General features: G+C 41.6%; 2 protein-coding genes and 1 pseudogene across 3 annotated transcripts in view; 1 reads left to right on the top strand and 2 right to left on the bottom strand.

Moving 5' to 3' along the window:
• Positions 1-952: 952 nt before the first annotated feature.
• On the bottom strand, positions 953-9,936 carry ndel1b (nudE neurodevelopment protein 1-like 1b). Its single transcript, XM_023410006.2, has 9 exons — positions 9,780-9,936; positions 7,094-7,190; positions 5,014-5,167; positions 4,000-4,148; positions 3,638-3,774; positions 3,361-3,528; positions 3,183-3,274; positions 2,819-2,964; positions 953-2,666 (listed from the first exon to the last, which is right to left on the bottom strand). Exons 2-9 carry the CDS (start codon positions 7,177-7,179, stop codon positions 2,576-2,578), a joined length of 1,023 nt encoding a protein of 340 aa, XP_023265774.1. The 5' UTR covers positions 7,180-7,190; positions 9,780-9,936; the 3' UTR covers positions 953-2,575.
• Positions 9,937-11,091: 1,155 nt separating this feature from the next.
• On the top strand, positions 11,092-13,716 carry LOC111657743 (RING finger protein 222). Its single transcript, XM_023410040.2, has one exon. The coding sequence runs from the start codon at positions 11,263-11,265 to the stop codon at positions 11,887-11,889; it is 627 nt and encodes a 208-aa protein (XP_023265808.1). The 5' UTR covers positions 11,092-11,262; the 3' UTR covers positions 11,890-13,716.
• Positions 13,717-14,126: 410 nt separating this feature from the next.
• LOC111657769 (rho GTPase-activating protein 44-like) overlaps positions 14,127-22,108 on the bottom strand; it is a 28,119-nt pseudogene continuing 20,137 nt past the window's right edge. The window contains exons 19-22 of the transcript XR_015437494.1: positions 21,763-22,108; positions 19,613-19,758; positions 19,113-19,514; positions 14,127-17,344 (exon numbers count right to left, since the gene is read on the bottom strand). The exon at positions 21,763-22,108 is cut by the window's right edge and continues 138 nt beyond it. The product of XR_015437494.1 is annotated as a rho GTPase-activating protein 44-like (transcript). The remainder of the gene's footprint in view (positions 17,345-19,112; positions 19,515-19,612; positions 19,759-21,762) is intronic.

Raw genomic sequence — 22,108 nt, 5'->3', positions numbered from 1 at the left:
ACCACTGACAATGGTCTCAAAATGGGCCTGGAAGCTCCACAAAAATGTCCAGTAGGTGAAACCTGTGCTAAGATTTTTTATTTTATTTATTTATTTAAAAAAAAAAAAAAGTACTGTAAGTGATCGTCACTGCCACTAGATGTTGCACTAGACCGCCAGCATCTCAGATCAATGCTATGTCTACCACACTTCTGGCCTATCCCACCCCCCTTCTCTCAAGACCCACTGAAGGCTGCAACTAAACACACAACAAGAAGCACAACTGAATACAGATATCGTGTATATGAGAGCCAACAAACAAACAATCCAGCCACAACCAGTAGCCCAAGCTTGCATTGCCATGATATACTATATCAACGCTTGCAGATAGACAGCTAGCGATGGCAACATTTGCAGAACACATTCATAATATGGGTAACAGCAAGTTGGCTAATGTTATCAAGCCCTCTAGCTGGTCACTAATAACAGACTTAATGGATGTTTTGAGGGTCCACCAGCCAACACAGATTTGAGGCATTAGCCCCTATACTTGTCTGCCTGTGCTCTGGTCTTATCACTTTCTTTGTCCGAGGCCTTTATAGCTGAAAAAGTGGTTTCTTCAGTGGGGGAAATTCTGGAGGGTTGCTTTCACCTGAACGCTGCATACTGCACTGTGCCATCTCACCTGTGGGCGGTCCCTGTGTTTATAAATGTGGGGAGGACCAACAGTTTATCAAGAGAGACCAGGAGGGACTCACATGCATGCACTACCATACCACCTACCTAAACAAAGAACAGAGACTCAGATTACAACACATATAGAGGGGGTGCGGCTTCGTTCTCTGCTCAGGACGCCAATACTGTACTATATCTTTACATAGAAAATTGTTGTTTGCTGATATATTATTGTAAAAAATCTTATTTACAGAACCTTTAAAGTATATAATCTATACTTAAACAATAAGCAGTGCAGTGTCTTCATCTCAATCTTTATTTACTTCAACAATTTTGACAATTTGATATCGTAATACAATGGCTTCAACCACTGTACAACAGTAAAACTCATTATTTGAACACATGCCATACAGAATCTGAAATAAATAGGACCTTAAAGCCAAATGTCAGTATGTACAAATGTGGTAGGCAAAATTACCATCCTTACAAGCTATATACACTGAAGGTAGAACACACTTAAGTAACAGGCTCATAGAGTTCTCAAGGTGACATCTCAAATTATTAAATAACTGTGAATGCTAAAGGCTTCCAATATGCTTTGAGATATCGAAACGGTGACACAAAGATCTATGATGAGGAGACGTCTGTGAGCAAAATGGATTTAGACAAAAATCAGGGATGTAAAATGAATACATTGCCAATATCCAACCTGCTAAAACTCCAAGAGTCAAAGTCAAATTAACAGAGAGTCAGCAAATGTGCTGCATGACACAAAGGCCACACTTTACCATGAATTCACATAAACCAGTCAAAGTTAACATTCTCAAAAGGTTTCCTTGACTCTTTTCTGTTTTGCTTTGTGTATACCTTTGTGTGGGTTTTATATTAAAAATCCACCATGGATAATAGCCATTGCATCAGAACGAGGTAAATGAGCCTGTCACAATACTTGAAAAAAAAAAAAAGAAAAAAAAAAAAATATATCCACATTAAACATTTAAAAAAAGGCAAAACTGTTCCCTCAAAATGCCAATGGATGCCCAAAGAGGAAAACACTGGACTGCAGCGAAACCTGCGAGGAGCTGTGTGTTTAAGTGCAGGTTTGACCCAGAGGACAGAACCAGCTGATATCTCCAACCATTAACACAAAGACTACTTCCAGATCAATTGCAGCAAGTAGCCAGTAACAAGAGGAAAGACTGCACTATGGCTACATGGCTTTGAACGATCAACATTCACTTCAGTCATGAATATGGGGTCCAACTATACCTCTCCAACCCCACATTACATATGCACACATGCAAAGAAATTGCAAAATAGGAAATATTGCATTTTAAAGCATACTGTGAGATAAATTAGTTAATATAAACACATCCCTTTTTAAATATAATACATTCTAAATTGAAATTAGCTTAACTGTGCAATTTAAGTGAAAATACAGGGGGGAAAAAAGGCTAAGATGAAGCTGTAGTCTGTTAAGGACCTTTTGTCAGGGATAGTAGTTTTCAAATGAACAGTGGATAGCCACTTCAAAGTTGACAGAAGAAGATAACCACTTCAGAGTTGACATCTAGAGAGCAACACGTTGCAATAACATTCATACGAGCACAGTACAGTACAGCTTTAGGCACATGCAAGTATGTGGTAGGAAAATATGCACAAATAACTGTGCACCTACTCACAGATGCATTTAGAGCTGCAACCTGGAGGCAAGTTAATTGTATAGTCAAGCCTCTCTTCCACACATCAGGTTCAAAAATGCACAATCCCAAACACACACACACACACACACACACACACACACACACACACACACACAACTCTTCCTTTCAAACGCCCTCTGTCGCTCTCACACACACATACACTGGTAGCACACAATGTAATGGTCTTTCAAAGTGTCTTCTCTGGCATGGGGGATGCCTCACACACTCAGAGGCAGCATGCCTGGTGGAGACACAGCTCTGGATGATGCCATGGAGGTCAAGGAGCTAGGGTCCAAACCATTAACAGTCCTACAGTTGCCAAGAACATGTATAACATTAGCAAACACAGACACACTAATAAATATGCATAACAACAGGTATAAAAACACCAATTATTTTTCTGCAGATTGGAGCTTTTATGCAAGTCCCTGTTCATTAAAAGGTGTAACGGGTTTACTCACGTTTTGTCGAAGTAAGAGGTATGTAGAGAGTGAGAGAATTTGGTAGCATTGCTGTTGATAAGTTTGCCGTTGTCAGTGGAATAACTTTTTCTTGCTGCCTGGTCTTTGGCAAAGTTCCTACAGGCGGCGAGTTTGGACTCCAAGGCCTAGTGACAAAACAGAAAACACAATGTGTCTTCTAGCCTTAGTTTGTTCTATGGCTGATGAGACATTGCTCCTCAGTGTTCTGCAACCTATTCAGAATAATAAAGCACTTTTTTGAGTTTACTTTGTCAACCCTAAAATACTGTACATAACGATGCTGTGTCCAAAAAGATATACATATAAAAAAAGTGAATTTTTCATTTAAAGGAATGGTACCTACCCCAACTTTCCTCAGGAGATCACCAACAATGTTAAGAGCTGAGATTCTAGCAGAAGGAGTGAGGGATGAGCTGCCACAGCCATTGGTCAGAGCTAGATCATACAAGCCCATATTAGTACACATAGCAGTTTATTTTCCATCTCCAGTGTGCAAATATAAGAGTGAGATTAAACCTGACCTTTTGAGCTGATGAAGGGGTGCTCTATGCTCTTTCCTACTGGCGTGGCTGGGAGGGATAAAGAGGCCTGTACTGCAGAATCTATCTTGTCGGTGTCTAAGGTGGGTGAGCTGGGTGCAGACATCCTATCTGTAGTCCGCTCCCGTACTGCCAGCTCCTGTCTCAGGTCTGCAGAGGACAGAGTCAAACTTGTGAAATACTCCTCCATTAACCCTTACACACAAGCCATATTGTCTTGAAAAAGGGCAGAATGGATTCGCCTGTGCTTTGTCTTTACCTCGTGCTTCATCTTTCAGCCGCTGCACAGACACAAGAAGAGACTCCTTCTCGTCCAGCTCACTCTCTAGGAAGGCATTTCTCTCAATGGCCTGGTTCAAACGGCCCTCAAAGTCCTCAAGAGACACTATTGTAGCCCTGCAAAAAGAAAATGATGGGAACAACTGTTAGTATCTTTCCTTTTCATTACTGCAGCTCTGAATACTAGAACAATCACACAAAAAACAGAATCTGATAGTATGTTATAAATCAAACAAATCTAAATATATACTCTTTTGTCTTGTTCCGAAATGGCAGAATGAAAGATGTTGTGCTTTTTGTTACACTGTGCTACAATACTGTTTACACTTGTGTCTCTCTGACCTTTTGGCTCTCTCCAGGTCATCATTAGCCTGCTCAAGCTCACGGACATATTTGTGGAGCTGCTCCTTGATGCTGCGAGTCTGGCCCAGGTCGTCCTCCAGCATTGAGATCTGTTTATAACTCTGGGCGTACTGCTGCTCCAGCTTATCCTGATATAGATGGACAGAGTGAGGAAGAGAAAAGAGGCTTGGGGGGTGAGTGTATGGAGAGACACAAGGATTTCAAAGAGACCTGTTGTTCCAGGTAAAATCCAATTTAATTTCCTTTTACAGAGGCATTTAGTGTGAAAATACCATTTGCTATTTTATGTACAATGCAATAGTCATTAACAACAGTAGGGGAAACCTGATGAACCATAAGATCATAAGCTAGTGAAGATGTTCTTCCACTTTATTTCACTTTCAAATGGCCTCTTTGTTCCCTGGACAGTCCCTGTGGCTCATTTGCTCTGGGGTACTTTACAGTTAGTCAGTGGCAGGGGCGCATGGCTGAAATGTGGCTCCCTGAGGCACAGAGACAGGAAGGCATGATTCACAGCCTCTCTGGTTCATTCACACAGTTTGTTTTTAGCATTAGCTGCAGCAAGCATGCTCACATGTTGGGCCATGTAAAAAATCACAATCCTTTTCTGCTGAGTGTACAGTAGCTATGGCAACATCCTCAACGTATATATGGTAATTTGCTCAACAATGTACACGATCATAAAAGGATCACACTGAAAAGTCTGACTAGTGGTGCTGCTTGCTGTGATTAAGAAACCAACCTGTCCTTGCAGTTTTCTATTTTCTTCCTCCTTATCCTGACATCCAATTAAGGAGTGCTGAGGGATTACCTAAGGGCATGCCTTATTAACACCTAGCATACAAATCAGACATTGGACCTTGTCCTCAGGATCTAACAGATCACATAACCTCTTAAGTAACCAAATTACTTTATTAGTATCCTAACCTGTAGACCTTAAATGCAAGCCAAATTCCAAAACAAGCTTCACAGCAAGTCAACAGGCACAGTTACCTTGAGGTTGGCCACCTCGTTCTTCAGTCTCTCGTTTTCAGTTTGTAGATCTCGTAGGCGGTGTTCAGCCTGGCTGAGCTGTGCCTCCAACTCAGCCTCCAGTTCACGGCTCCCCTCCTGGAACTCCTGCAACTCCTCCTGTGCATCATGGCAACTGGATGGTACACAATGGGGAAAACATCAACAATCATTGTCAATTACCAGCCACCCTGTTCATCGTCCACCATTCAATTGTGTTGAGCTGACTGGCTGAATGACCATGAGCTCTAGAAAACCGACTGGCTTTTGTCCTGCAAGATGAGCCAGGCTCAGGCATGTTCTAGTAGCTTTATGTCCACTGGCCAGAAATAAACCTGCATGAAAAGCCAGTCAGATATTTGTAGATTTTTAACCTTCAATCCTGTCTCTGCCAAACAGGAAATAGTGTGCAGCTCAGCATTGTCGAGTTAAGCATTCTAAATATACAGCTCTAAAGAGACAGCTGAACTGTGACAGTAGGCGGTTCAGAAGTAGCTCAGGAAAACAGACCTGCTGTCATGTGTTCTCAGCTGTAGAGGGGGGTTAAAGGTCAGGGGTGAGCAGAAAATGAGAGGGCGAAGAAACAGGATGAGGATAAAGGCTAAGGAACAGGATGTGTGTACACGCTGGTCAGCACTGACCCTTCATGGGGAACCTTTGGGAAAAACACACAGGATAATTTATTACTTAGTTTCTGCTATGTGTGCGTATATCTATGTAAGTATCTCAATGTAGCGTAGGATGGAGAACTAATTTGAGTGTGGTGGTATTATCTCTGAATTGAAGTAATCTAAATTGACCCTAATTATTCCGCCTGTTGTGGTTGACACTATGGTTTACCCTGGCCTGAGATCAGCTGACTTGTGCTGGGATAATGGCCTCTCAGTGGCTCTACACAGCAGTGGAATCCATGAATCAGTTGTTGTGTCGTGCTCGTTCCACACATACCAGCACCACAGAGGCTGCTTCATCAGCACGCTGGGCACTATAACCTCCCTGTTTAACCACACAGACTTGTCCTCCCTGACGTTGTTCACGGTTTAGAATGACCAGCAGAGCACCATATGTGTGGCACAGTGCAGCATTAAATAACTGACTTTGAGAAAACACAAGTACATTTGACGTTGTTTTAGTGATGACTGAAGACTGTATGATTTCCAAGTAGCCTGGTGGCAACAAAATGGAAGAAGTCAGATCACTTCAGAGAGATAACTTCTCAATAGGTAACTAATAAACACAGCATGTTGGCACTTTGAATGGATTACTGTAAAAGTGATCCTGAGAAAACATACTCCCCGAAACATGTGTGAGACAAGCCATGGCTACTATGGGCTATACTTAGTTATTTTTTCCATGGGTTGATGTTTTTTTCCCCTACAGTATGTACCCACAGCAGGAATTTCTTAGAAAACCACCAGAACTTTAACCTTCTCTGTACACTTCCAGGAGAGAATGACGGGCCCCAGCACCACTGCTGCCTATCCCAACATAGGCTGTGGTCTCTGTTTAAGAAATCAAAGATGTAGTCATTTCCTTCCGAGTAAGCCACAGCTGTTTGTGGGCACCGATTTCAAAACGCTTGTCTGGTCATTTGCCTTATATGGCTAAACCCAGTCTTTCTCCGCTGAAACTTTTAAACAGACAAAACTACAGACAAAACTACACACTCGGCAAATGAGCATCTGCCTATTATATAAGAGTGAGTGTCTACAACTCGTTAAATAAAGTTGTGTTACTGCAGCTCAGAGTTTTGAATGTTTTCTGAGTGTGTTTATTTAATATGGGCGACTGCTGCCATCTGATATCTGGTTCAATGTTCTGGCAAGACAGATCACAGAATAAACAATGACACATTGTTACATAACCCTCTTTTCAAGAATGAACTTAGTAAGCAAAAAGCTGAGAACACAATAGAACATCTAGTCTATGTTCATGTGTACAGTGCACTGTGAATGATTTTAAACATGGATAAAGAGGTTACGCTACGCACGTCAGCTCACACAGAAAAGAAATTTAGTATAGACATTATCTTGTCACATGAGAAGGAAACCATGTGGCCTACCTTTTCTTATATTTGAGGGCTTGTGACTTCCAGTAATCAACTTCCTCATCCTTTGACGAAAATTTGGGAATCATCTCTGTGTCCATGTCAGGGCACCCTGAGGATTAAACAGACATACGTATTAGTCTCACAGCCATTTATATGAGCTAAGAGTGTACAATATATGAAAATAATGCAAGGCTGGTGCTATGTAGGTTAAAAGAAGGCCAAGCATTTAAAAATAAAATAAAAGGTGTCTCAAACATGGTCCATCACTTTCACGTCTGTATCCTTTGGCGTGTAGAGTCAGGTACAGTGAATTCACTTCTTATCTCAGAGCTGAACAACCAGACAAATCAAGATTAAAAATTCCCCTAATTCCTCACTGGGGAAGATAACAGAAACAGACTTCTCTTTACCCGAGCGGCCCGGCCATGTCGTCCTGTAGCTGAGGTCATGTCATCCTGAGTTACTCATGAATCAGTGACTCTACACTCTCCGCAGCCTCTGATGAAAATTTACTTACTGAAACAAACCGACTGAGTGGCCGACATTGGAAAGCCTTTCTATAACTCGATGGCTGGTCCCAGTAAAAGAAGGCCTCATTGATTCTTCAAATTTCTAACCTCATTACAGCTCAACTCATGTGTCATGTCAACATAATAAATTCATTAGCAGCAATCCATGTTAATTGAGTGTGACCAACACCAAGTAGATCAAAGCTGCCTGTTGTAGCTTAACTCTGAAGTTTTGATCAAGTGTAAATAGGTTTGCTTCCTTCCTGTTAACACTTTACTAGACGGCTGTTCCTCTTTTCTGGTGAGCTACTAAACTCTGCCACCCTCTGTGATCTATGTGGACCTACAAGGAAGGTCTCAGGAAATTATTAAACACATCTGGAAAGAGCTGCTGAGTGTTCTGTGTGTGTGGAGGGGAATCCACCAGCTGCCCCCAGCACGATCATTGCTGTAGCTCCAGGAATATTTACAATCCGACTTGAGCTCATAAGGATTTCCTGCAGATAGGTTATTTATAAGGCTTGGGCAATTTGGTTTGACTGTTGTCAAAACTGTACAAAAAGTGGTTACATAAATAAGGAAATCTAGTGGCATATGTTACTGTAGCCATTATTATCAAACTTTAGCAAGACTAGCCTGGGTTGGGCTTAGACAAGGCAGAGGATATGTTATTTCCCTTGCCAAGAATAAAATGGTCTAGACTCGGAGAGATGGAGCCTCAGAGGCAGGGCTGCTCTTCCCCTTACACATTCCTCTGAGATGGCATCATCAACAATTTACTCGCTGCAGGCCCCTCACGTGTCAGTACACTACTCTGGAAATCACAAAGGAAACTGGAGACCAAAATAGAGAGAGCGAAATGTTCCAAACCTACTACTGACATAACATGTTAGTTGTATTATATGACCATGGAGAGCTTCAAAATCTCTCTGCGGCAAACAATCTGAAATATTTAAATTCCAGGTAATCTAGAAAACATAGCAGATCTCTATTTATTTTGATGCTGTATGTGATCTGGTGCCTCCTATTGATCCCCATGGGTCTCCAAAAGGCATGAGGGACAGGAAACTATTTCCATGAGAGTTCGGATCAAAGGCCTAAACAGGATAAACACCACCTCAAATTATTTATTAGCCCACCGACCAGTGATAGGGTACTTAAATCAAATGGGCCAATAGAGGTATACCCTTACCAATACTATTTCACATATTCAGGACAGATGAGGACAAACTGCCACTGTAATGGTAACATAATACATCACTTAAAATGAGATGAAAAGCTGAAGCTACATCATGTAATGGGACAAGTACCAGAGTACATGACTCTCTCATTTCAGCCTCCTTTGGAGCAGTGTCAGTTTGACCCCTGGATCTATTTGTCTGTTGCAACAATACCAGGACAGGCAGGGCTCAAAGCCAGCAGACCTGGTGATGGTGACAATCCACTTACTGCAGGGACATCTGGAAATTACAACCAGGGGAAGGTAGTCAAGAAGAGACAGTTTCCTTTCCCACATTCTTGTCTCTACATCCTCTTTTTACTTTAGATGACATCGTGCTTACTAAGAATTTTATGCGCTGACATTGACGTAGTCACATTTCTATATTTAGGATCCAAGAGAGGAGGATAACGAATACTTTTTCGAAAATGACTTATTGGTTGGATCTAATGTGAACAATCAGACCTGCAAGTTCAGCAAAAACGAACTAAAAAAATTAAGGTGAACATTAAAAACCAACAGCAGGAGGCTTTACTGTAAAAATGACAACTGACAGCGAACATACGCATTTTTACAAAACATATTAACTCAAACATCCCTGAAAAAATGAACACTAAGATTTTACAGGTCAGATTTAGCTTTACACCGGCAGGTTGCTAATTTAAAAGCTGCTATCAATGTGGCGACACCTGATATTGCGTGGTTTGACAGACAGTACAGAGGCTTAGCTTAGCTATCAAACAGTGTGCTTTATCAAAAGGAAAGCAGAAAGTGACACACATAAAAAGTCTAAGTAAATATGAATATAAAAGTGTTAATTATATGTATGGCACATGAATCAAAAATCAAGGCTGAAACCGAGCGCCTCGGTAAACTCACAGGAGCCTTAACTGGGCACGACATCACTACACCAACAAGTCAAACGTTAAACACACCGAAACTGAGTAAATGGACTGTAAAATTAAACTACCTGCTCATGTCAAACGGTGTCCAACTGTCTTCTGTTTCAGCAGGTCGTTTTCAAGCCCGTGTTACATCCAACACACACACACACACTTACACACACCTTCCCCCTGCCCTGGCCTCGGTTGACGCTGAAGTGACTGTGCTGTGTTTAGGAAATTGCCAACGCGTCTCCCGGAAGCCACGTAATCCTGACATGGACGTGCGCGGTGACGTAATTGTAGGCTACGTCAGAAATGGGTAGGGCTGCTATAGAAACAGATCTACTAGATGTGACATAAAGGTATTATACTGCGAACCATTTATAGGAGCTCTACACATAACAAATTCTAAAATACAATAATGTACATATTGAATTGCACGAACAGAGAAAGATTTAGTTGTCATTTTATACTTTAAACTTTTTGTTAATGATCTCATAATATATTGTGAAATATGTTTTATTACAAATGTGATAATTATAATGGAAAAATATTTATTGAAAATGTTTTTCTAAAAGATTACAAATATACATATTCTTTTGGCATATTTTATAAACTCTAAAATTTCATAAAATTTAGAGTACGATTGATTAGGCTATTATAACTACAATTTTGAAAACCCTTCAATCTTTAGGATTTCTTTATTTACTCTATTTTCTTTTTACTGTCTTTGTCCTTGTCCATTATATTTTTGTTTTCCCCCATTTGTAAGACTTAAAGGTGATATCAATTTACAATGTTTAATACTTGGACTGTAAATAAAAGCTAAAAAAAAATAAAAAATAGATCTGCTAGAATCAGCCGCACCTTTATTGGACTAGATTGTAGATTTGTAGCAACATTGTTTTCACTGCTTTGACCACAAGGTGGCATATGATGTTAGGTAATAAACCACCACACATGGTTAGGGAACATCAGCCTAACATTTTTAGCCAACCCAATAGTTGTCTATAAATCAAATTTTTGAACCAATGTTAGTTTTGAAATGTACCGTGATGGTTTTATATTCTATATTCATGAATGGCTTACTCCACTGCAATCTTTATTTTTTGGCAGTAGGTATATTTTTCCCCAGTAAATGTATCTCAGAGAAGACATTAGACCAAAAAACAAGAAATAGGCTTTTAAGTAGCATTGATTTGAAACTGTTAATGTGAACTCAAACTTACAAGATGCCGCTTTGAAAAATATTATGTTACCAATCTTCAAAGAAAGCCAGGATAAATGGCCTTATATGAAGAACATGGAATGTGAACCAGCTCTGCACTTGAACTGCCAATAATGCTTTCAGGGGGCCCAATCAGTCAAGTGACTGCAGCCTCAGGTGGCAGGCCCTGTTTGACAAGGCGCCACTCCCGCCTCCACTGACAGCCGAAAGTAAGGAAAGTCATGCGCTGATGAAAACATCACTTGGAGAGGACTTCACACCACATTTACCAAGGAGTCTAATTTTAGACGGAATAATTACGCTATTAGCTCAACTTTCTTGCTGCAGTTGTTTTTCCTTCTATGGCATTTTACAAGGACGATGGCCAGGAGGACGCGCGAGAGTGTCCAGTGTGCTATGAGTGTCTTTCGGGCGCTGAAAGGACTCTGAGCTGCGGGCATGTATTCTGTCACGACTGCCTGGTCAAAACCCTTGTCAGTAGCGATGGAAACATCAGAGACACGATCGTTTGCCCTATCTGCCGGCATCTCACATTCATCAAAAAACAAAAGGAAGCGCTGGGGTCCCTCGCGGCGGACAAGGATCCAGATCCACATGAAGCGCAGACCCTGGAGGTGCCTCTCACTCTGTCACTGGGACAGCTCCAGGATGCACGGCGCGCATCGTGGAACAGTTCACTTAGGGGAGTTAATTGGATCGTTGATCTGTTCAGGGGGATCTCTGAGCGAGTCCGTCGACAGCGGTTGATCAGCCCCAGCCATACTACATCTCAGATCTTTATCATAAGCGCTCAAGGGCGACCCATGGCTGAAGAAGATGCGCTCAGTGTTGTGATGACTGTGGTTCAACCCCAGCGCAGGCGAAGGCGCAGGATTTGCACAACTGCCCGATGCCTCCTCGTTTTGCTGTCAGCCTTTACCATACTGGCACTGGTGGCTGCGACTTTACCCTGGATTTTGTTGGCATAGCACAGTGATGTGGGAGTCTGGATTATGAAGTGCCAATGATGATGATGAATGATGAAATGACATTTAGAGAAAAAAACTCTCCTACACAAATTTATCCATCAGCTATCCAATGAAGTGTGTGAAACTGGACTTGCCCGATCAAAAATAATCTGAGCATCAATGTACAACCAATCCGCTGAAAATGTACAATTCAGGAAAGCTATATATCTTAATTTGCAACATGATTTTAAAGATATGATCAGGCATTGTCATTCCCCTCCCTGGTTTTAGGGAAAAGACAGGGAGTTTATTGGCATGCCCACCTCTTTTATGTGTATTACCAAGCAACAGTCAAGCAAAGTAAAGGTTAGAAAAGCCCTGACAGCTAAGCCTTTTGTTTTGCATTCCTGTCTGTGACAAGTTCTACCTGTTTTCTGAAAATGCAAGAAATGCAGGAAATTATAACAATATCAACGGACATCTGAAAACTTCTGAATTCAATGAGAGTGGACATTTTGGAGATCTAGTTTAAACAATTTAAAAAAAAGGGTTTGTGAGAAAAAAAGGCAATAAAAACTATTTAACCCTATAATCCCATTGCTGTTCAAGCAGTTCAATTCATCATTGTGTTACCCTGTTGTTGGATACCCTGTTTCCAAGCAGCAGGCAATAACTTTGCAAAAGCTGCAAACTGCTTGGTTAAGTGAGGGAGCAAAGTGTCGGGGTGTCACGTTGACAGACCTTCTCTCCTTACATCACAAGTAGAGGTGTCAGACATAAAAAAAAAAACACACTCTCATACAATTAACACCCTTAAACCTGTAAAAAAGTGTTTAATTGGCAGATAACTGGATTTAGCTAATGGCTGTATTTAGCCTTTCAGTAACATCCTTTACAGCAGGTGAGTTGTTTCCCTTGCAGTCTGTACAAAGACGCTGTAAACAGAGTCACCTTCAAAACTTTCAGTCAGAAATAATTGATGCTCCCATGACAGTCTGAAGGAGATAGACTAGCAGGTGGGATGAGCTGAGTCTGGTTGGTTGCTGTAAGGAGATACACTGCTGCTGCACTGCAGCGTTGGATTACCACTGAATCTTTACGAATACAGATCTCTGAGACAGCAGAGAGGGGGTTGTTATGTTTATTTTGGCAAAAATGAGAACAGAAATGATGAAAAAAAAAAACCAAACAACTAAAAATAAGATAACATGCCAATCAATTTCTTGGAGATAAGTCTAATGTCAATTGCTCTTGGGCAGAGTTAAATCATTTTTACAATATACCTAAGTTGCACTTGCTGTGTATTATGTAAGAAATTAAAGATTAGTTCTCTATCAGAGCCATCCTGACAAACTTTGACACTCCTAGTTTCCTCCTGTGGCAAGCCTTCAGTCATCCTGCCGGGCCAGTCCTACTGGTTACACGCTCGAAGAGGTTTCTGCTTTTCAGCTTCAACTTGGTTTCTCTGAGTATGGGAGGACGATAACAATGACTAAATCCATTTGATGAGTCAGACTTTTTAGGTCCAGTTTGTGGCTTGCATGTCAGTGCATGGACCCAAATTAACCCTAAAGTCATGGTAAAGAGATAAGAGCTGAAAAAGTAGTAGTAGTACAAAAAGTAATGCTATAGGAATTTATTCAGGTCAAATCATGGAAGTGAAAAATGCTCAGTGAACCAGCTTTTAGGTTTCTCCATATTCTCATGCTGTTGTATAGATTCCCAGAATTTAGGCAGAGGTGGAAGAAGTACTCACATGCTTTACTTAAGTAAAAGCGTCAGTTCAACTGTGTGCAAATACCCCATTACATGTAAAAGCTTTGCATTAAAAATTGTGCTTAAGTGAAAGTACAGATGTATTATTAAAAAAATGTACTTAGTACTACCATAAAAGAACAAATTCTACAATAAAATTTCCCTTGTGAAATCATATTAAATATAAGAATGATAATAATAATGGGTTAGCACAGAAGCTTTTTAAATTCTTCTAATACCACAATATACATCTGAGAGGTTGTAAGATGAAGAAAAAACAAGGTTGAGATACCCAAATCTGTTATGTTCTTACTTTTAGTTTAGTTTGAAGGAGAAATGTCTGCTAACACTGCCTTTATTAAGATTATTTTCACTTAAACTGTGACACTTTATGGGCAAACAAAAGTAACAGTTCGGTCATCAGGATCAACTGTCCAATAAAAAAAAATTATATTTTTCTACAGAAATATAAAAAAGCAGAAATAAAACCCACATGAACCAGGTGACATTATTAAAAATGTAGAGTTTAATATATATATTTATTTCTGACATTCTGATAAGGATTGCAGGTAGGCTTCACAGTACACACTGTGTTCCACTTGATATGCTAAGCAGAGGAGGAAGGGGTGGGCATGGTGGGCTTGACAAGCGGCAGGTTTTTGTTTGTACACTAGTAGTGAAAGCAGAAGGAGGCAGTACATCCACAGGCAACATCCACTCCTCTACCGTATTGCTCACAAAGGACCATTCATCGTGATCCACATTCTCTAGAGTCCATCACTACGTTTTATTCATTACCCCTCTTACAATCCCTAAAAAGACAGTGATTGACACAAAACGTGGATTATCAAAAGACTATCTAAGCGCATGCATGACACTTTTTTCAGATTTTCCCTTTTTTCTCATTTAAAATCCCCCCCTCCCGACAAAATGTAAACAAATTGAGCTTTACTTGAGACCAACATACTCGGTGGTGAGGTGAGATAGGAAATATAGGCCTACAGTAGTTGAAATGCTTGATAAAACTATGTAACAGTGTAGTCTTAGGTGCAAAAGGTGGCTCTGATGAATATGCTCTTGAAAACAGCCGTAAAGTTCATTTACTGGCTGAAATTAGATATGAGATGAAATCATGATGTTTTTGGGGGAGGATACAGACATTTTTTTTTCTTTTCAGCAGCATAGTAATCACACCTATAATGAATATGAATGCATGCTTTTAGGTGGCTGTAAGTTCCAGTTATGATGCACAAAAGCATTACAGTAATACTGCCCTGTACTGGTAATAATACAAGCCAACAGGCCCAAATTAACCTTCATCCAAAAACTAGCTTTCATTCATCCTGTTAGGTATTAGAAAAACAGGTATACCCTACCGTTTGAGATCTGAGTGAGTCACATTCAGAGATACCCCTGCCTCCTCGTATAAATGTATGGATCCAGCACAGACAATTAAACCTCTAGTACACATTGATTATGCCTATAGTTCCAAAAATAACAACCAGTGTAAGAGGGCACTTGCAATTGTCAAATAATCACCACAGCTATCAATATAATTATCAACATCACCAAAAATCTTCATAAACATAGTCCATTGAGAACACACACTGAGGCATACCATGGATCACTTTTGGAGAGAGGTTAATCTAGAATTCAGTTTGTAAGAAGTTAACTCACGCACACACACAACAACAACAAAAAAAAAAACCACAAAGTTGAAAAGAAAAAGAAATGATAATTGCTTTGCAATAAAATTAATGGCTTTTTTTCTGAAAGTTTGGGAAGGGTGACTTTGACCACTTTTTGAACTGAGGTGGATCAGTAAACACTGTAATTGCACTTAAATTGACAAAATCATTGTCCTAAGACATTCTGTATTAAATTAAAAAAAGTGACACTGCAGCATCTGTTATCTGATGAATTTGAAACACCTCTAATTACTGTGGTGAGAAAACCAACAATTTAGACAGTGATTGACTACACATTAACTTTTGATTAACTTAATTGATTAAGCAATTTTTTTACTTTGTTGTAGTCAGTCTAACAATATAAGCTTAGGGCTATACATTTAGCCTCATTATGGATTCATTAAATGGTCCAAGCAGGGTCAAAGTGATCTACTTATTTACACTGGAATCTATTAAATAACTGATTAAAAAAAGAAGAAAAGATAGGACATTGTAACTCATTAGTGTCGTCTGAAGACAAAGAAGCAAAGACAGAATTAGAAAGACTACGATTGATTTCTGGCAGAAATAACATTCTGCATTTCTGCTGCAGCATCGTCGTTACCTGGTGTCAACGTGAAAGATTATGAATCTACAGTAGACCTGTTCATTGTGTGCAGGGACAAAAATAACATCAAATTTTTAATCATTACATTTTCTACACATGATAAATATCAGCACATATATTATTATTATATATATTCAAGATATGCATTTTACATATACTTTCCTCTCAGATTTATATACATCAATTTATGTACAGTCTTTGTATTTACACTAGGGGTCAAAGGTCACTGAACCTGAAGCACTTGAAACAAGGTTAAGAGAGAGAATCATATGAACCTAAAGGCAGTGTAGTCATCCATCCATTATCATCAAAACTGTAACAGCACGTGGGTGGTGTAAATCTACTCTCCAAGGACAACAACAACAACGACAAAAACACTCACACAAAATAAAACACTGCCACTCTGAGGCCCTTCCGTCATCTTGGCTTGTCATGCAACACATCTTGGTGCTTTCTTCACAACTGAAAAACAGGTGCAAGTTCAAAAACTTCAATTTACAAGAACATTCTTCTCATACTGTGCTGGTATAAAGTGAGTTAAAGTGAGTTCACCTGCATAAAGGTAAATGTCAGGTAAAGAACTACAGTTGTAATGTGTGATAGAAGAGGGGGAAATCAAAACGGGGTACGACAATAAGAATCAACACTGCATTAAATGTTTTCATCTTGCATGCGAAACCTGCCGGGCTCAGCGTTTCCCTAATGTGCACAAAGCTTGAATACCCTGTGAGAAATATAACCAGATTACTCTCTGTCTCTCTGTTTCACCCTGAGGATGGGCTTTGCTCCTAACCATGTCAGGATCTGAGTTTCCCTAACCAAAAGTTGTACAACTCATGAATATCAAATTGCAATTTGATTGCATGTTCGAATAAGGCAAAAAGAAACTGAAAAATGCACAGAAAATACAGACCACTGCATCAAATAACAAAGATAAACAAAGCAAAGCAAAAAAAAGAAAAAGAAACTGAGAAAATCATTTAATGTAATACTCATCTATATTCCAGTCTTTCCTCCTAAAGGCAACTGTTCCTCCACTATGGCATTTTGGTGTTTTTTTTTTTTTTGTAGTCACATTTATGTACTAGCGAGCAATTGTAAGAGATGAGTTTCTTTGCAGCCTGTAGCAGATGTGAGGGAAGGTTCAAGTTCTGGTTTCAGGTGGGCATTGGTGAGGCCAATTGGTGTTTCCATCAGGCCTTGGCGGCGACAGTTAAGATTATGTACAGCCATAGGGGTGCTGGTAAGCTGTGATGCCTTAGGGTCATAGGTCATAGAGTGGTGCTCTGGGGCTCCTCCTCAGGCACAGCATCCCCCTCTGGAGAGTCTGTCACTGCGAGGGACCTCCTGCAGGGGGCACCGCTGAACTCATCGATGAGGCTGTCCAGATTGACATTGATGGAGGGGATTTCATAATTGAAGATATCTAATGGTGAGCATGGTGGGAGAGGTGAGTATGGTGAGCAGAATGGTGGGAATGGCGATGAAGAGCAAGAGAAGGAGGAGAAGAGGGGCGTATGATGATGATAATGAGGTGTAAAAAACGGAAGAGAGCAGAAATAATATTAATCGTTTTGAGTCTGAACTCATGGTAAGTGGCATATGATGTCTGCCCTGATTGAAGGAATCAGTAGATTACATGTGCTTCACATTCTACACAGGGATGTTTCCAATGTGTCGCTAGTCACACCGGAACAAACTTGCTAGCGGCTAGTGTGGTGTGTCACAGCTTCTTGTGTCTTTTGAGACAACAACAACAGATACTTTGTCAGGGAAAATACAATAACAGGTCAAAATGACTACACAATGACACAGTACTGTACACGTTTACAACAATGGCCGGTTAACCAACACAGAGGCAACAAGATGTGTGTGGAACTCTGTTGAAAAATGGCACCAAGACACCAAGTGCACTTGAAGTAACGATGGGAATCTCATGAGGACTGGATATTTGCTCTAAATATAGATATATTCTCAAGTGCTGCTGCATTTACTGAGAGCAGCAGGTCCAAGCAGAGACTTGAAGACTACTCCTGTGTAGGAATGAGATGGAGCGTGGCAGTGTAGTAAGAGGGAGCAGAGGTTATAAAAAGCGATGAACCTGCCAAAGGAGGATTGGGGGTTACCTGTGGCCCCCCGGTACCGGTGGCAGGAGCGTTAGAGGGGGAATGTCTGCTGGCATAGGGCTGGGAATGGGGAACGAAAGGAGAAGGGGGGAGGGGGCTTTAAGATGGACCTTTATAAGCGACGGCGTCTGCAATGTGAGCGCAGTGTGGTGCACTCTGGGAAGTCCTTAAGCCATGCATTATTGGTTGAACCGCAACACCATGCAAAGAGTCAATAATGTCAACCCGCTAACAGGGAATTAGGGAGAATGTTCTGATTGAGAGCTACGGGTGGGTTTGTTTGAGGCAGGCTGCAGGAGACCCCAGAGGCAGCCACAGCACGAGGCCAGGCAGTGAGATGGAGCGCATGGGGCGGGGGCGGTCTGGCTTACCCTAAAAGTCCCCCTCACACTTAGCCCACACTGAATCCCTGGCCTCACACAGCTGCAAGGTACACAATAGTAGCAGGGGGAACAAGAGAATGATAAATATAACAAAGTGACAGAATGACTGGTATATATTGACAGAACACCTCATCATCAGAACATCATACTGTAGATATAATGTGGGGTTTGTCTGGCTAGGTTTCTACGCCTGCTACGCAGTAAGAGAGACTGGACTGGTGTGAACTGTGTAAGCCTCTGACCTACCTCTGCCGAGTGAGGGTCTGGGTAACACAGATAAACAGAGAGCACATGATGAATCTAATGGCAACTTCCATACAAGCAGGACGAGCTATGCTTCTCTGATGTTTCCACACATTACCCAGAAACATCATCACATAACACAAGCAATGAGTACATAGGTCAGGAGGTTTGCTCACTACGGTAGCACAAAAATGCTAATATTTACATTGTATCATTGTCAGGCATCTGTGTCTAAAAGGCAACTTTTATTCATTCAGACATTCGTTTGGGAACAGTCAGTAAAGGGGACAGGGATCTTTTATATCTACAGTGACAAGTCCTACAGAGTCCTACACTCGTCCACCGTCTCCATTGGACAGAGCCACAGCGAGTCTGAGAGAGGGCCGCTGCAGCCCCACCTGTGGTGGTGGCGGGGGTGTTGTTGCCAAGGGCTGATGTTTACCTGTAGACATGCTCTCCCCAGGAGACAGTCCATCCAGGAGGCCCTGCTCCAGGGGCTGGGGAACTGGGGCCGTGGCCAGGCCAGAGAACCCCGGAGGGGCTGTGGGAGGCTGAGGAGGGGGCAGGCTGGGTCTCTGCCTGGGCTTAGGGGTGGGCCGAGACTTGGTGAGCGTTCCGGTCAGGGAGGGAGGGGACGAAATAGAGTGGGGCGCCCCCAGTGGGGTCTGCCCAGGGGAGGATGGGGGCACTTGCCCTGGAGGGCAGGCCAGTCCATAAGGGGAGGGGGTGCTAGGGGGTGTGGGAGACAGGCTGACCGGTGACGGCTGACCTGTGGACTGGTCGGACATCCCGCCAGACTGGCCATAAGGGACCTTGGGAGGCACAGGGGCCAACTTCTTGGAACCTGAAAACACAGAACACAGTAATATTACTTTCTCCTGTTCAGAATCAAAATACGTCCGCTTAAACTCAATGTAAGCTCAGACTGAGAGAGGTGCTGACCTTTGCGCAGGGTGTGTGGACTGTGCTCTGTGGAGTGGGGGGACTGGCTGCTGCTCTGAGGACTGCTGCTGGGAGGGACCGTTGGACCTGCCACCTGGATGGCTTTGTGTCCAATTACAGGGGAGAGCTCTTTACTCTTCAATGAACTGAAAAAGACAGGCAGACATTAGTGTGCGAATACCATCAGACATATTTACACTCTGAACTGTCAGTATTCCTCATGTACATTGCCACCACCATGACCATCATCATTTATGAGTGTGTCACTACTTTTAGGTTTGCTGTTACCAATGTTACCGAAGTTTACAGACCAAACAGTGTCATATCTTTTTAAACACCTTTTATATAAGAGTTTTAGGTACAAATGGTTCAGATAAGTCCCTAAAGAGTCAAATCTTGCTGCATGTTCAAACAGTAGATCAACTACTAGTACTGAGCATCTAGTCTTGTGCTTTTCATTGATGAAAATATGATTGACCACCCAGGGATTGAGAATGTGTATATATCTATTTCTTAGTGAAATAATGAAGTTAGATGGCATTGTTAACAAACAGATGCTGCCTGACAAACCCAGTGAACATTTCTAAACATTTCACCAACATTCAGATGGATACAATAATGATGTGTTAGTTATAAAAAAAAATCACAAATTTCAATTAGAATAAAAAAGAGAAAAACAAAAGTATTTCCTCTCAGTAGACTCAGAACAAAAGCTTAGTGATCTGAACCAAAGTAAATTTATGGTGTTGACTGAACTGCAGCTCAGCTGGGGTCTGAAGTGAACTCACAAGATTCCAATCTCAGGATGGATTCCTGACCAAAACGCCACTGAGCTCGATAGAATTCTTTCCAGCATTAGCGAACAGAGGGTCTACATATTTGTAGTAGAAGTAGCATTAATGAATGCTCATACATTAACTGTCTTAAGCATTAATCTGATTTCTACAAAATATAAACAGTTGTGAAGAGGCAAAGAAAATAGATCAGAGATCTTCATGTGACAAGATACATCTAAACCTACTTTACGGTACTGCAGGCAACGATGAAGACAGCAAGCGCACCTAATCAAGAACCAACTTTATGCACCCTCGCTCTGAAAACAAACTGCATGAGCAGTCAATAAACATTATTAATTGTTTCAACTTCTGAATGATGATGCCAAAATCCATACATATAATCTTTAAGTTTAAGCAAACTTCAGTGAAGTTAAAATGATGTTATATAAGACACCAGAAATGGGAATATCATTTCATGTATCGCATATTTTTTCCCTGCTTTTTCATTTTAAAACACAAACCTAACCTGCTGTATTGTCTTCTCACTGATGTGAGTTTATCTGCAGCAAGGATGCATTCAATCACTAGTATAGCTGCGAATACAAGACTTAGCTCATGAAGTCTCACCCACAAGGAGCACCGATACTGCAGTATCGTAGTCGCATTTAGGATTATGTGACATCTAATTAACTGCAATCTCCTGCCATCCCTTTGAGCTGTGTGCCCTCCAACAAGTAAGCCATCTGAATGGGAAATTGTGGAGCTACCGAATCACAAGAGGGAGCATTATCAAGGGAGCTTGTTCTGACCGCTGACAAAGATTTGCTGTAATGATTCATGCTGTCCTGTGCGATTGTAACACCAAAGACTTATGACTCAGGAAACTGCCACAGTCACTCTATACAAACTCAGCAGCTTAGATGTAGCAGGAAGATGCTTATACTATATGGAGATATTCTATACTGTAGCTTCCACGACATTAACTGCAAACAAGGCACTACATTAATAAGCTTGAAAATCTTTGCTGGGATGTTTTCCTTCTGCTGGTTGCTAAAAAAAATTGCTGCAAACTGTAGAATAAATACATTCATATGCTATGTGATAGCCATATGCAGCATTGTTCATGTATTTATCGTCTACTCAATACCAGCATCAAACCGAGCGCTATATAAGCCAGTAACATCCTTAGTTGCTAGGCAACCCCATGAGAGGCATCCCCGGACAACCTGAATGTTACAGAATCTGAGACATGTAATTTGAAGGGGGAGGGAAAAAAAGCAAAAAGAAAATATGAGCCAGCGAGCTAGAGGAGAGGAGAGATACAGCTGCCACTCTGTGATGCATCCATAGTGGCCATGGGTGTGTTGTATTTACCTAGTCAGCCTGGGGGGTCCTCTCTCTCGGGCACATGGACAGGCAGCCCACGGCGGGGGCGGGGGTGCGGACGAGGGAAGGCTAGGGGGGTTGCCAAGGGACTGGTCATGGCGGGTTAGTACCAAGGGGGTTTTGATGTAGAGTGGTGAAGCATTAGTGTCTGGCGGGGGGGCATGCGACATGTCACCTGGCGGACTGTGCTTGGGGAAGTGCAGACAGCTGGGTTTGGGGTTTGAATTGATGTCAAGCGACGAGGAGGAGGAGGAGGAAGAAGAGGAAGGGGGCGGGGCCGGGGGAGTGAAGCCAGACCAGCGCACTGGGGGTGGGGGTGAGCCGGGGGGCTGGG

This window comes from Seriola lalandi, unplaced genomic scaffold (genome assembly GCF_002814215.2).
Source record: "Seriola lalandi dorsalis isolate HSWRI2012SDOR001 ecotype SW California unplaced genomic scaffold, Sedor1 jcf7180002054412, whole genome shotgun sequence".
NCBI classification, from domain to species: Eukaryota; Metazoa; Chordata; class Actinopteri; order Carangiformes; family Carangidae; genus Seriola; species Seriola lalandi.
The sequence above is the reverse complement of the archived record's forward strand: the minus strand, read 5'-3'. Positions and strand labels throughout refer to the sequence as shown.